At 29.9% G+C, this 16,662-nt stretch overlaps 2 protein-coding genes across 2 annotated transcripts; both read right to left on the bottom strand.

Moving 5' to 3' along the window:
- Positions 1-334: 334 nt before the first annotated feature.
- LOC149878854 (uncharacterized) lies at positions 335-1,544 on the bottom strand. The gene has a single exon (XM_090072105.1). The coding sequence runs from the start codon at positions 1,379-1,381 to the stop codon at positions 386-388; it is 996 nt and encodes a 331-aa protein (XP_089928231.1). The 5' UTR covers positions 1,382-1,544; the 3' UTR covers positions 335-385.
- Positions 1,545-8,199: 6,655 nt separating this feature from the next.
- On the bottom strand, positions 8,200-9,435 carry LOC145200495 (tRNA methyltransferase 10 homolog A-like). The gene has a single exon (XM_080074505.2). It carries the CDS (start codon positions 9,404-9,406, stop codon positions 8,519-8,521), a length of 888 nt encoding a protein of 295 aa, XP_079930631.2. The 5' UTR covers positions 9,407-9,435; the 3' UTR covers positions 8,200-8,518.
- Positions 9,436-16,662: the final 7,227 nt, after the last annotated feature.

Here is a 16,662-nt window from a genome sequence, read left to right as displayed (position 1 = left end):
ATCAAAAGAGTTTCAATTGTTTAGTTTTAATCAAAAGGCTCCAAAAAAAAATAAAAAAATAGAAACCTTCATAGTTTTTACAACGTTTGAATTTTAAAAAGAGTTTAAAATGTAGATATTAACTTTTACACTCATGAAAACAAATATTTTTATATAATAAAAAAAATTGAGAGAAGTAAAAAAATACATAAACCATTTTCATTATTTAGTAATGAAATAATAATGTAGAAGTATCTCATCCGTACCATTTAAAAAAAACACTAGTTTGTTCAAATGAAATCTTAAATTCTGAGCCTAAATCCTTATATTATATAGTTTAAAATGACTATTTTATTAAAAAGTTTATTGAAAAAATTTGATTTATAAAAGATTTTTAGAAATTAACTCAGCATTTACCATCAGTAACATTTATCATTTTTTCAAACTTGTTTTTTATAAACTTTAGACCAGCTGCTGAGTCTTTACCATAATGAAACTTAAATGGATGCATAAAGTGTAAGTCGAAGTTGTAATATTGCAGAAGTATCTTGCTTTTCCTTACGGGGTCACTTCCCACGTTTCCAGGCATATAGATACCATTTAAGTTAATAATGTCTGTTGCAAGCATTCTTGTTATTGTTGGAATAGCAATCTCAAGAAATACATTTGCTTTTCTAAATATGCTTGAGAGTTCCACAAAGTCTTTAGCTAAATAGTTCGGAATGTACAAAATATCAGAGCGTTGGGCGAAACAAGGATATTTATCAAAATGCTTGAAAAAGAAATTGTTACCATAGTTATTACTGTTTTTAGATTCTATCAAACGTTTAAAATGGTGCTGATATGTTATTATTGTGCTGATTTCATGAAGCGCACTCCCACAGGAGCTCAACCCATAAGGTGTATCCCACCAATACCAGTAATCACCAACTGTTGCATTATGCTCTCCAAAATCGCAATGCATTTTTACTCCCTGCCATAACTTCTCACGATCAAAAAGTTTTAAGGTCCAAACATTTAGTAAAACGTCGTCGCTAAAAGAAAAGTAGCCGGTGTAGTTTGGAAATTTCCTAATTGCGTAAGCTACACATTCCTCATAAACAAAATATCCATTTTCAGTCACCAATTTCTCCACCGGGTATTTTGTGATCGACTCTTTCGGTCCGCAAAACATAATGTGAGGAAAGGTTCTTCCATACATCTTTAGCAGTTGTGGAATGTGATTATAGAGAGGCCAGTTGAATGTTAGTACAAGAAGAACATTGCGGAAATCGTAACTAACGCAGGGTTTTTGGTTCTTCTTTAGAGGAGGAGTTATGAGCAACGATTGAATATATAAAAGCAAGATAACAGTGATAGCAAATGCTAGCAGCATTAATTTCGGATGGCGTTTCTTCATCATTCTTTTATTTGGCTAAAAATAATGAAGTTCATCAGAAACTCAACAAAAAATCTTTTAGCTCAAGGAGAACTAAACAGCAAATGTTTGTGCAGCGTATTGTAATAGCTTGTGGATAAATAGAAATAGAAAAGCAACCAAAGTTTTTTTATTAATAACTTCTCCAGTCATCCAAAACAAGAAAGAAAATGAAGAAAAATTGATATACTTTTTGTTATAAGGTTCTTCAAAACTTAAACATGTAAAGTATTGTTAAATATGATTGATTTAAAAAAAAAAAATACTGCCAAAGGTTTTCAGATGAATGCAACGGTTTTATAAAATGATTTAAGCTTGATGTCGTTAGTTATGAGTGCACTGAATATTTTTAGAATAAAAATTAATACAATTTGTCATGTCATTCAAAGTTTCAAAACCATAATTTATTGAGAAATTTAGAAAGCAAAAAATTCTTCAAAAAGTCTTCAAAAAGTTTTCAAGAAAGTTCAAAAAACTTTTCAAACTACTGAGATATGTTTTCTTCAGCGCCCATTAACAGAAATTCAAAAGGACAAACAATCATCCACGAGAAGAAACTGAAAAAAATGTTTCACTGACTGTAACAACAAAAATTTAAGCAAACTTTTGTATGTAAATATTTATTTACAAAACTTTGCTTAACTTGTTGTTAAAATTCGCAAGCTATATACCGGATACCGGATTTTTTGCCTAAAGATGAGAAAAACAATGCTAAAAAACTTCTTGAAATTATTCAAGAAAATGTTGGCACCATTTATAAAAAATGGCACTTACTTCCAACAAGATGAGCTTAAATTGTCTCAATCGCTTAAACAACAAACCTTTTCAGCTACTCACTGGAGGGCCTGAAAAATGGCTTTTGGGGCTTGAAAGTTATTGAGACTACATAAAAGACAAAGTAAAGGAGAAAAAACTACGAGCCTTCCAGACCTCATCGACATTATCAAGTTGATGAGGTCTGGAAGGCTCGTTAACATGTGGTTAATTTTGTACATTATGCAGAAATAAAATTATTTTAATAAAGAATAACGCCGTTTTTACTGGCACTAAAGTTTTGTACAGCACTTTACATTTAACAGTTAACATTTTTTTTTTGTACAAAAATGTGCATTATCAATATTTGTTAATAACGCATTGTTAATAATATACAATAATTTAAATAATTTTATTAATAATATATATTTTTTCAATATAACTATTGAGTATTTTAATATTTGTCTCTAAAACTCAAAATTTCTCTGCAATATTCTACATTATTTATCGCTCAAATTTCCAAAATGCTACGGTAACTTTTTAAAGACATCCTACTTTAGCGTAAGATAAACTTTTTCCATCTTATTTTGGTTTGAGGGTTAACAGAGAAAAGATTATTAGCGCATAAAACCATTTAAAGAAACAAAAAAATAATCAATACCCGTGTTGAACCAGCCTCAGCTCTTTTAGCTTTCTAAAACTTCTCGATGCTTATTTCTTGCGTTTGTCACGATGTTTTTTTCCGATGTGTTAATGAAAACAAGTTGTTTGCGTCCTCTTACAATTTTTAACCGGACAGAAATGTTAAAAAACCCGGAAAAATTATACTGAGTGCAGTGCACTGCTGAAAAAGCAGCATTTCAATCCAAAGAATTATTCAAAAAATTGTCGATTGATCAATTTACATATGTTACAATGTGAAAATTGTGAAATCTAGCAATCTTCTGCTAATGATGTAAATAAAATAACGGAAGCTGTTTTATAGGACTCGCTTCCTGTCTATATTTAATTTTTAGTTTATTTTTTTTCAACAACCTCGCATCATGATATAGTAAACAGTTATTATTTATTAACAACATTGCATCATAATTGTTAAATAAATATTACATTCCGCCTCGGTATTACATTTCAACCAGGACTCCTCTTCATGAACTTTTACTTCTTTAAAGTACCTGGATCATATTTGAGATATAATAGTCTTCATATTAGTTACATTCTTACATGCACGCATTTTTGCATTCCGTGCAGCAGTGTTTAATTTAATTAATCAACTTATATTTTAAGACTTCCTTTGTGTTCTAACATTTGCTCTACAATACCAACAAAAAGCACCGCTTAGCTCTAGCATCATCTAGTTTTGGATATGTCTTCTAAAAAAAAAACAAAATATTCGTGGTAACTCTAAAGAAGCCTTGGCTAAAGTTCATAGCAATTCGTACAACTATTTATTGAGTTTTTACTTTTTTCATTGAAAGTAGACTCAACAAAACTCGCCGAAATCCTGAATATAATTCATGGATTTTTTTTTGCTATTTTACCACCTTCAAAAATATTCTTCGCTAGGAAGCTTAAGCTTTTGAGGTATTATTGCTTCAAGTTGAGTACTCTCTAATATATTCGATTCCATTAGATAGTTACTATTATGAAGAATCATTGTTTCAACTATTCATTGAAAAACGTACCAATATCATCCAAAAAGCAATACTTAACAGAGAAAGTCGAGTTACTAAAAAAACCCATGAGGTGGAAAGATTTGATGTGCGAATGTGATCCTAATCAAGTTCTCTTTATCATTTCGATCTCAAATCAAAAAAATCCCCACCACAACATCCTGATCTCATACGTTTTGAAAATGATTTGCTTAAATCAATGAAAAATATCTCATTCACTACTACTCAAAGGATATTGCATTACGACATTGCGAAATTTAAATTTTTTAGATACCTTGTTCGTTTTTGCTGATAAAATTAGAAATATATACGAGCTAGATAAATCTTCGTATCAGAAGCTTTATAGTGAAATCATTACTTAAATATACAAAAAATCTGATGTAACACAATAAAACAACATTAATGTAGAAGCTAAAATCATAGCAAAAAACGTAGACATCGGCTTGAGTGCTATGGACTCAGCATTCATTACCATAAAAGACCACAAAGATAATTTTGTCAACAACCTTCAGAGCCGATTAATAAACCCCGCTTAGCATGAACTCAAAAAAGTACGCAAAATTTTATTGGATGATACCAATGGATATCATATACCAATACCAATTATTTATATGATACAAATGTATTTATATGATACAAATATTTATGTGATACAATTACTTATATGATATTATATGATACTACATGGTACTGTCGTGAATAACGTCTTCAAGATGCAATTAGCGTCTGTGAAAGTGTTAATGTATATAGGTGCTAATGTGTGTAGGTGTTAATGTATGTAATTGTTAATGCATTAAATGTGTCAAAATGACGCGGTTGCAAAACTGTATAAAAAGGGAGTGTAGTTTGTAAAATATATGATTCGCAGTCAGATGTAAAAAATATTATCAAGTTCATAAAGAAAACAATGACTTTTTAGTGTCTCAAGGAAAGTCTAAATAATTCCCCACAATACTATTTATATGATAATATGGTATATGATACCAATTGGTATCATATACCAATTGGTATATGATAATTGGTATCATATACCAATTGGTATCGTCCAATAAAATTTTGCTTACATTTCTGAGTTCATGTTTAGCGGGGTTTTTTAATCGGCTCTGAAAGTTGTTGACAAAATTTTCTTTGTGGTCTTTTATGGCAATGAGTGCTGAGTGAGAAAAGTTACCTTCATGCACCGATGACATAACACAAGCGACGTAATAGAATGGCCCAAGCCCATACCTGACAAAAATATCTGTACTTTCATTCAATGCGATATGGACGAGTTTTACCAATCTTAAAATAATATTTCAAAACAACTACTTTAAAACATGTCCAGCACTTCAAAAAAAATTCCTAATGAATTAAGGTAAAAGACCCCTCAAAAATTTTTAATATAAAATAACTCTTTCAACAAAAAAACATCTATATTCTGAGAAAGAACTAGGTAGCCACATTTAAAATAATAAAAAAATAATCTTATTAGTTGTCATGGTTACCAATTAAAATGGTCAACATTCAATGATATTTGTGCCACCCCGGCTATACTATCTCAGTAACTGAAAGCATTTAGGATATGAAATTAAGGCAAATGGTTAATAACATGTTGATCTACAAACTGAACTAAAACTATTTTAAAAAAATAAGTATTTGAGTTACAATGAAATTTTTAAAATGGTGCATTAAGAAAACAAAATTTTTTAAGATTAAGCTTGTATAAATAAAAAAAATTCTTACAATATTGCAAAACTTTTAGTTCCATTTGTAAAACTATATGCAATAAACATTTGCTGAAAGTTTCATGCAAATTGAACATACCATTAATGAAATAGGATGGCCGGGAGGTCAAAAATTTACATATTGAAAAAAGGACATTTAAATGTAATATTCATAATTGTACCAAAAATTTTTAATCAAAATGTCAGTTTAAAAACAGTTACTTATAAGAACATGAACCAGGATCATACAGGCTACTTTCATGGTCATTATCTGCATCTTTCTTTTTTTTTTTTGCATCTACAAATAGCTTTGCGTTGCATTTTTGATGTTGTTCAATTTTGATATTCCACAAAAATTAGACGCTTTTTGTTCATGATTGAACAACCTTGAAGAGTATATATTCCAGGAATCATATTCAACTTTTCAAATAAAAGAACACTTGCTTTTCTTCCGATATTAAAACTTGAAGCAGCATCATAAACTCCTAACTCCAACTGTGTTAACGAAACATACTTTGTTTTGGGTATGCGCTGCCATATCGTCCCATTAAAACTTTCATTTTGGTTTTGGGTCTTACCATGAAGGCATTTTTTTAAGAGTTCTTCTTGAGATAGATCGATGTATATAGGTTTTAAATGGCTGACAACTGAGATTGGAAGGCCTGTGCCTGAATTGTAGGTAGAGCTTTTATTAGCTTTGTCCTGTTTATAACAACACCAGCTTTTGATACCATCAGGGCAATGATCATGCAAGTTATTTTCAGCTGATGAAGATACATGAAACAATGTTGCAAGTATGGCCTTTTTCATACCTTCTAAATCATTTAGATTTTGCCTAACAGCAATTCCATAATAGTTTTGCAGACAGCTAATTGTAGCATTTGTTAGTTTTCCTTCCCCTCCAAGTCCTTTAATAGTTTTTTTCAACTTTCTTAATCTACAACCAACACGTTTTTGTACATGTCCAACACAATCCAACTTACACACTGTAATACCAGGATAAGTATCCTTAACGTAAGAATAGCTTTTACAATCACCATCCCCATAATAGTTTACATATTCAATTTTTTCGTTGCAGTTAGGGCACCAAATGTATAACATTGAGCTCAATCCTTTTTTCTTAGAAAAACATTCCGAAAGTTTTAAACCCGAAAGACATTTTTTACAACATAATTGATAAATCACACTAGATAAAATTTCCATGTCAACAATATGATAACCAACAGAATTGTTTTCATTTTGCTGTGGTGCCTCAATTTTTTCAATTTTTTTTTGAGGATACAGATAAGTTCGAAAAAAGACTGTCTCTTTCAGTACTAGTAAAAGAAGCCACTGGCAAAGTTGAATCATTTAGCAAACTTCTGGTATATTTATTTTCATGAAATTTTCTTGATTTTTTACTTTTAGTACTCTGTTTTACTCTGCATGACGTAACAATACTCATTGTTTAAAAACAAGAAAGAAAATGAAGAAAAATTGATATACTTTTTGTTAAAAGGTTTTCAAACTTAAACATGTAAAGTATTGTTAAATATGGTTGATTTAAAAAAAAAAAAATACCGCCAAAGGTTTTCAGATGAATGCAACGGTTTTATAAAATGATTTAAGCTTGATGTCGTTAGTTATGAGTGCACTGGATATTTTTAAAATAAAAATTAATACAACTCATCATGTCATTCAAAATTCCAAAACCATAACTTATTGAGAAATATTGAAAGTAAAAAATTCTTCTTCAAAATGAAGCATCTTCAAAAGTTTTTCAAAAACTCTCAAAATGATTTTCAAAACATTCTTCAAAAGTTTTTCAAGTTACTGTGGCACTTTTCTTTAACTTCCGTTGATATTAAGATAAAAAAAACACAAATCATCCACCAAAAGAAACGGGAAAGAAAGTTTTTCCTACACCTTAACAGCAAAAGTTGAGCAAAATTATTTAAATAAATAATTTATTTACAGTACCTTGTTCACAATAAACACTAAGGAATGAGTTATGGAATCTTGTGATGTTTACTTAACTATTTCTCAGGGAAGCTTTAATGCAGCTGCGTGAAAGACCTCAGCCAAGTATTTAGAAGCAGTGAGAAAATCTCAAACCTTTTCTGTTACTCACTGGAGGGCCTAAAACTTTGCACATAATTTTACGTTTAATAATTAATGACTTTTATTACAAAAATGTGCATTATTGTTGATATTTTTTAATAATATACATTTTCTAAATATTTAATATTTTAAACTTTTTCTCTAGCAGTCTTACTTTGTTCTATGTTCTACAAAACTTATCACTGAAATTTCCAAAATGCTACAGCAACTTTTTAAAGACATCTTACTATTGTGTAAAGCAAACTATTTCCATCTTATGGTTTGAGGGTTAACAGAGAAGAGATTATCAGAGACATTGCAGCAAATAAAGTATGCAGCAGCAACAGGCTAGTACACTAATATCCACCATGGTAATCGTAGTTTATCATTACTTTGAAAATGAAGAAAATAAACAGATTGGTAATGTTAATATGAATTTTGAGATGATCATCAGACTTCCAAAGCCATAACAGAATTTTAAAAATTAATCATGCTAGGTATAAGTTTTCTCTTCAGCAAATAATTTTTTGTAACATAAAACATTTTATAAAATAGTATTTTGTTAAAAAAAGTTAAAAAAAAAAAAAGCCATAAAAAGTGAAATTTTTGAAACTTTATATTTGAACTAGAATCCATAGCTTGGAACTGATAATAATTATAATTAAAATCATAAAATTATAAATTTTTTTAAACTGATATATATTTTTTGTATTTTTAGAGAAATTTGAAGCTCCAAAAATAGCTAACTGCAGCATTATGTCAGTAGCCAACCAAACTGTCCAATTTAAACACTCACATGTTGTAAAGTCTTAAAAAGCTACAAAACACCAAAATTATCTTGCATGTATAAAAAATAAATGCATGATCACTTTTTTGTGTTCTGAGTCTAGTTATTTAATTCTATTCTTCAAATATCATTATTCAGTCTCAAATGTTTTTTCTAATTCTAAATCTTTTGACTCATCTAAACCATCTAACTCATCAATACCTTTCCTCTTAGGTAAAACTTGAAAAAAAGCTTTTTTCCAGTCTTTCAGTTCAATATATTTTAACAATATCTCAAAAACATGGTTTACAGTTAAAACTCTCCTACTATTTAACTTGATATATTCATTTATAGGAAGACAAGCATGACTAACAGAGTTGAGGAGAGCAAGTCTATGACACAATCCCTTTTGATGGTTGTGATCGACTAAGCCACCAATGACATAAACTTTTTCATCATCTAAAGAGTGTAAAACATTTTCAGAGTCTGCTGTCAAATAAACAATTTCTTCTTTTTTAAACTCTTCAAGATAGCTATTTTCATGAAACTGAAGCAGCCAATTTAAACAACCAGGTTGTGTTGAAGAAAAAAACTCTTTAATTTTTCCACAAAAACTTGTTAAATGCAACTGCAATGGGTTATCTAGCTTACGGTTTTCTGCATAGCATGACCTTATTTGTTTTAACAGCATACGAAGATCTGTCTCAGTCATTAAGTCTGCAAAATTTAAATCTACTACAATTTTTTGCTTGGATAATTCTTTACGCTTTAATATTTTATTTTTCATGCGACAGGGAAGTGGTAAACCAGCATTTCTTAATTCAAGTCGATTTTTCTTTTTTCTTAAACGCTCATCTTTACGTTTTTCTTGCCGTCTGCTGAGATAAAGTTCTCGTTTTAACAGTTTCTTTTGCTGATTTTTTGATAAACTAGCAAGATTTTTTTCCATAGAAGTATGGTTAATATAATCTTTCCATGATGAATGCCTGACAGTCTCTGAATTAATATCACTACCAGTACACTCCTGATCTTCTAACATCTTACTAAAATATTAAATATACATTAACTTACTCATACAAAAAAATTTTTTGTGCAAAAACTAAAACTCAAAAAAAATATGAACATAAAAGATGCTGCTTGTGTACTAACGTCAATGAATATGAATATGAATATGAATATATATATATATATATATATATATATATATATATATATATATATATATATATATATATATATATATATATATATATATATCCAGTTTGTCAAATAAAAAAAAATAGTTAACACTTTCCAAGTTTTCACAGTGGTCCGAAGTATAATCGGAAATATACTTCGGACGGTAAATAAACGGGATAAACTCATGATGCAACATTTACTTGGAAGAAAGTCCTCAAAAATTTTGACGACCCGAATTTCGTAACGAAATTTGGTATTTATAAGGCTCTTACTCAGTAAAAAAATATGCCAAGGTTTAATGTTATAAAAAAAACTCGTATTTATGCAAACTTTCTCGTACCACACGAAAAATAAAAAATATGAACTTCGTGAAAATGTAAAATTCTCTTATTGCGAAAATATCTTAGTGAATAAAAAAAATTTATATGTAAAATCTTGGTGATTATGAAAGAAAGTCACAACTTCTTAACCAAACTTACCTTTGATTTTTTCTGTGTTTGGTTCTAACCGTAACTTTTTTCAGGAATATTTTGAAAAATCTTTCTGAAAAAAGTTGCGGTTAGAACCAAACACAGAACTTAGAAGCATTTAACGGTTTAGTAAAAACCGTGAAATTTGTTTTAAAAAAATGAATTAGAAATATTTTAAAAAAACAGCGGATTTTTATCACAGTTCTTTACGTAAGTTGAAGCGAAGAAGAACAAATTCTTTTCAAATTAACACTAAAATAAGGATCTAAGTAGGTCATCATCTACAAAGATGCTTGTCTTATTAATGTAAATTCAACTTAAGAATCGGATACTCTTTTAAATGGGTTTACGGTCCAATGCTTTTCCACGTGAACTTGCTTTTATGTTTTTCTACGTGAACTTGCTTTTATGTTTTTCTACGTGAACTTGCTTTTATGTTTTTCCACGTGAACTTTTATGTATTAAAATCAGATCAAAACTCCCTTTTTAAACAAAAGTGAAAATCATGTTCAATCAAAAGAAATGGAAAATAAAATGAAGAGTTTTTTTTAAGAGAAAAGTCAGTCTCATGTAAAGAAACGTAGACAATCTAATATTCCAAACGTTGTTGGCCAAATTATCACAAAACTTGCTGTTGTTGATCATCTTGAAAAAAGTGAAGAAGCAAAGCAACTCAAATGAACTAAAAAAGAAGGTAAAAACCTGGAGCTATTTGCAAACTCTTTATACTATTGCATAGCTCTGCTGAATAAGAAGAAGTTGAGAATGAAGAACAAACCACCTGCAGCCAAAAGAAATTCATAACCTAGAATTCAAGCATGATGTTATGTGAGAATCTATATTTCAACACTTGGCTCTGCAACCAAAGATGTTTGTTAAAGAGATTTGTAGTGGGTTCTAAATTTTGTGGTTAAAAATGCAAAATTTAAATCTATTTTTATTTCCAATGTGAAAACTCGACTGTTTTGTAAAACTTTGAAGTTTTTGGAATGAATTTGATACTGATCGATTTTAACAGATGTTCTGCTAAAAGTGAGCCATGTTTTTTATTTTTTTACTTTTATTTCTGTTCTTGGTTTTCATGCTTTCAAAGAAAAAATTTTACTTGTATAATTATTTTTTTAAATCTTGATGAGGGCTTTTTTATTGTTATCTTTTGTAAAAAAATTCTAAAAAAAAAAAAATTATTTGGTTTTTATTGTTCGATGATCGGTTGACGCCAGTTTTACTCTTTACGATTTCTAAAAAGGAAAAATTTTTTCAATAAGGTACTTGTAAAGTATTTAAAGAAAATATTTGAGTTAAATATTTCATGTATTAAGTACTATAAAAGATGAAAAAGACCAGCATTATCGAAGTTATATAAATTTCGAGTCAGAAGTTAGTATATCGCTATTGCTTGCATTAAGATGCATTAAGATGCATTAAGATCTTGCTAATACTTTACATTAATCTGAAGTGTTAAAAGTCAACGAGTCTACCATAACGCGAGCCATACACGAAACAAGCGTGAATACTATTCGACGAGACACATACACTGAGGGCAAGTCAAAACAACCCTTACTGAGGGCAGATTAACATTTCATCGTATCAAAATATTACTGTATGAAAAAAGATTTTAAGGAATTTTATAACTTAGAACGTGAAAATATATATAGTATTACAAACTCAATTTATTTGAAAAGAATGATCACGAAACTCTCGACAACAATATAATTTCATGTGCAGATTAGAGTTTTCTCATACTGCTGTTAGAGGGCCCTGTGATCTGCTGAATTGAGATACGTTCTTTAAACAGCTAAATTTTTTCCTGTAAAACTTTGTCAATATCCTCTGACGGTCTTATTAAAGAAAAATGTTATATGAAAAATAGTAACAAATCCTGCTAAGAGTTGTCAATGAGCCATAAAATTTTATTAGTTTAATTTTAAATTATCTAAAAAACCTTTACAAAGTGGAATACTTTCTCTACGTTTCATTGACTTAGCCAAATGAAAAAAATTGACTCAATCAAGCACTCATCATTTGTTTTGATAAAAATAGCCATTTTAGGAAACATTAAAATGCGAATTTCATAGTTTTTATTGGCTTTTCACAGGAACTAATCGAATTTTTACTTTTCAAAATAAAAAGCCTCTCTTATCTTGATAGACGATAAAATCCGAAGAATAAAAAAAAAGATAATAAAATGACAAAATCCTTGACATTTTATATTTTACAGTTTTTATTCAGAAAGCAAGTTTTGAAATCTTAACATGCAATAAAACTTAACTTATTGGCACCGAAATTATTGAAATGTTTTGCCTAAAAAAAAGATTCTGATTTCAAAATTACTTGTTACGGACTCATTTCTAAAATTCAAATTCCCCTAATCTAACAAAAGTTTCAATATTCAAAAATTTAATTCACTGAAATGAGAGCCCCCATACTTTCATTCAAAATTTTACTTCAAATTTTGCCCCCTCCCCCTCCCTTGATTGGCTTGGGCCCTGCTTTGGGAAATACTGGAATAATTTAATGCCACCGCCTTATGTCGTCAAACTAATGGGAATTCAAAATCGGTAATTAAAAATAGTCATTAAAACCTATAAAAGCATTTTAAAACAAAAGTAGTGGTTTTAGTTCCCAATCCACTCCCATCCTTCGATTAATGGCCACTAAATTTAAAATATTTTATGAAAAAACACATATTTAAGATAATCAGTTGGAAGTTTTCATTGAGAAGATTCGAGTACGGTTTGAAGATCCTTTTCTTTCAGCGCGCCATTGAAAAACTTGACACAAAATGACGTCATGAACAAACCTTTTATTTGTAAGATTTATTATAAGATTGAAATGCATCATTTAAACTTTAGAATCCAAGAAAATTATTGTGCACTTCTTTCTCCGGCGTTAATCTAGAAAGGCTGTTTGTTAAACAGCCAGGTAAAAGTATTTTTATCGTCTTACAAAAAGCAAAAAGAAACATAAAACATACCCTGTCTAATGTTTATTTACATATTTTAGGCTATTATATACATAAAATTAAAATTAAACTAACTTATTGCACTCATTAGATCTTAACTTCTGTAAAATTTTTATTAAGATCTCATTATCTAAAGATATTGGTTCGGATTCACCTATCCAAAAATGGTCTTAACCTCAATTTTGAGGACGAAAAAAACGACCGATGGGACATTAATCTGCAAGGTCTCAGATATCACCAGATGTAAAAATTAAAATCTAATCTCTATAGCCAAAAGAGAAAAACACATTTAAAGTTTTATAGCATTTTGCGCTTGGATCGCACTTGGAGCCCTGTTGTAAATCTATTTTATTTTTTTTCACTTTTGAGTACCGGAGTTTTTAAAAAATATCAAAAACTCTTCACATAAATGTGTTGGCTATAACCTGACAAAAAATCAGCTCTCTGACATTTGTGGTTTGTGTACAGGGACCTAACGTATAGGGTATGGCACTAAAAACTTCTTTAAAAAGAGGCAACGGATGCTTTACGTTTTTATCTAACCTTATTATCTATGGAAGTTTCAAAATTTAATAATGGACTATGGAAGTTTCAAAATTTAATAAAATAAAGCCTTGGCATTTATCTTTCAGGCAAAAAAAATAGAAGCAAGATATCTTTTATCTGTGCAAAGAAATAGCTCTTTAAGTAGGAATCTCGCCTTTGAAAAAATGGCCAAAATATAGCAGCTTTTTGTGGTTTGTATGCTTTTTAAAGATTCAAAGTTACATGAAATAACTAATTTAGTAAAAACATCATGTGACTAGTGGATATGGGATTCTATGGTTGTTAGACTTCACATTTGCGTGTACTTTTCTGCGAAAAGAGTGCTTTTTTTGTCCAAGTTTGTATAAAATATGGCGAAGAAAACACATTGTTAGAGGCATTTTTTCTAATTCTTCTGAATTTAAAACACATATAAACCTCTTTATATTTTAGTTGTTTAACCCACAGGTTTGCTTTGTTGTTTTTGTTTAAAATGATTGAACAAATATTGGAAATACACACAATAATGGCAACTTTTTTTAATTTAAAAAAGAAATATATCTTTACTGAAATGGGTTTTAACAAGATATCAAACATAAGAAAATCCCATTTAAACTTAGTCTCCCATTGTAAAAATACATACGTATAGACATGAAATGATTTCCTTTAAAATATATTGCTGTATGGTGGTGTTGTGATGTTTATTACTTTTTCTTCAAATTGCTCTTGAGATTTTTTTATTTAGTACTTGCAAAATAAGATATATACTTCTGATTTATTTTTTGATATAAACTTACGATATTTTATAAAAATATAAATAAATTGACATAGTGTATAATATAAACAAAAATTTTAGACAAGAATAAAATTCTAAAAATCACTGTTTAACTGTTTAAAAAAAAAGAATTATTTGAAAAAATATAATTCAAAGATGCTTGCTGTTATAGTCAATAACACATTTTAGTAACTGGCCTTTATAACCAGAGTGATCAGGATTCCTTTTGTACCTAGCCCATTGAGCACTGATGATTAAATGTAAGGCTTCTGTTGATTGCTCACTGAAAATGCCCAATGCTGTACCCTTTAGAGCAATAAATTCAGGAACATTTTAGAACACTGCATGGGCTTTTGGGGTGACTGAAACTGGGAGTTGAAGATATGAGTTTTTAAAGTCTTTGGTTTGTTGAACATGTTCAGTATTTAACAGCCTTCCAAAACAGAAGCTAACAACCCTTTTGAAATGTTGGAGTGTTTTCACAAAACCAATCATATGGCCTGCCTTTTCTCTTTCAATAATTCTTTGCAAAACATCCGTATTTTTCAAAAGCTTATGAAAATCATTCCCAACAAACTCTCCACCATGATAAGGTTGTAATTTCAATTTGAGAAGTAATGGCTATTTTTTGCCTTTAGGCCATATCTTTAGCATTGATTTGTAAAGATGATTTACAATTCCAAGGAGAATATGAAGTTCCATTGGGGGGAATAAACTCAATAACTTGTTTGACATCTTCTTGGTGAAACAATGGGTTATAAACAACATTATGAAAATCTTTTGAACACACTTTCCATTCTCTTTCTCAATGAATGCTTTGTATTGCATCCTAATGGATTTCAAGTTTCTTGGAGTTCCTTGTTCTTTGAGGTCACTTGATTTAACATCACACCAACAGCAAGGGTGTTTGCTTGAGTGAGACTGAATGCCACAGATGATATTGGCTAACTTCATATCACATGCAATAAGGAAAACCACATCAATTTTCCCAAAGAAACTTAAAATTTTTTCTGAAACATTTTCAGCAACAGCAACAAGTAGCTGACGCTTGGCACTTGTTTCTTTTTCATGTTCTACAGTCAGTAAGCTTTCGTCATTTGAGACTGAACTTGTTTCGACATTTTGACATCCACTATTGGAGATAACACTCAAACTGAACTTGAGGAAAGATCCTCCACCATCAATACCTAGCTTGATGAGAGGCGGTGAGGTGATTGCTCTACCTCTGAGAATTGTGTTATAAAAATCCCCTAAACTCTTGCAGTGAACAACCTCCGCTAAATAATAAGTTTTTGTTGATGGGCTTGTAAGTGAGATTTTGGAAACTTTGAATAAACTTTCAACTTTTCGACCAGCCTTTGTAAAATTTTCCCTAAATTTTGTTTCAACAATTTTTGAGTTTGTAGTCTTATTTAATGTTACAGCCAGTTCTTGCATCTTTTTATTTGAAAGACCAATATTGATTTGAACATGAACCATGTCCAAAGTCGTTAGAGAAGTTCTTGATATGCACTGAGCTCTGGAGGGACCTGGAGTGATTTTTAAAGCTTTACCACTTTCTCTGCTCAACCTAAGAGTGCCCTCTGGAGAAGATACCTTTTGAGTTATTACAGAGGACGCAATTTTTTCAGCAGTTGCCACCATTTTCTTTAAGTTTTCAAACTTGGTGGCTTGTGAACAATTATGTTTTATTCCTCTTTTGACTGCACTGAGACAGTTTGAGCATAGTTTATCAAAGCTACTTGATGATTCTTTCAAATCTTGATCGATTGAAAAAGTGAGCCTTGTAGAATGTCCTTTTAGTGGCCAAACTGGCAAATTAAACAATTACAAGAATAAAATCCTCTGGTCTGTGGTCTAATAATCACTTTGTTAAAGCCATGTAGCTTGGGAAGAGGCAAGTTTCCATCTCCTTTGCCATGCTTTTGTACCATTGCTTTGCAGGAATTGCATATCCCAAATTGAACTCTATCATCCTTAAAATCAATGGAATTTCCAGAAAAAATACCTAGTATTCTTTCCTTAATGAAATCAGAAATATGTCTGTCACATTTTGAAAAACCAAAGAAGCATACAGATTGCCGACAATCTTGATTAGTTTTTCTTTTATATGGCATTTCAGTGCTTAAAAAACTGATCTTTAAAAAAAAACTTCAGCAAGCATGTGTTGATAAAAAATCATTTTTGTTCTTTAGACTGTTGACTGCTTAAATGTAATTACTTTGATATTATGGCTCTTCCCGGAAATAAGAAACATCTGTTTTCACATTTTTAAATAGTCGAAAAAAACTTGGTCAAAGCAATGAAAGATTTTATGAGATACTTCAATACAAGAAAAAAAGGACAAAAAGGTTAAAAATATTTGATTTAAATAAAAAAAA

Source organism: Hydra viridissima, unplaced genomic scaffold, assembly GCF_058129835.1.
Source record: "Hydra viridissima isolate aposymbiotic clone 2 unplaced genomic scaffold, HvirCarnegie_v1 scaffold_14, whole genome shotgun sequence".
Lineage (NCBI taxonomy): Eukaryota > Metazoa > Cnidaria > Hydrozoa > Anthoathecata > Hydridae > Hydra > Hydra viridissima.
Note: the sequence above shows the minus strand (reverse complement) of the source record. Positions and strands in the feature narration are given on the sequence as shown.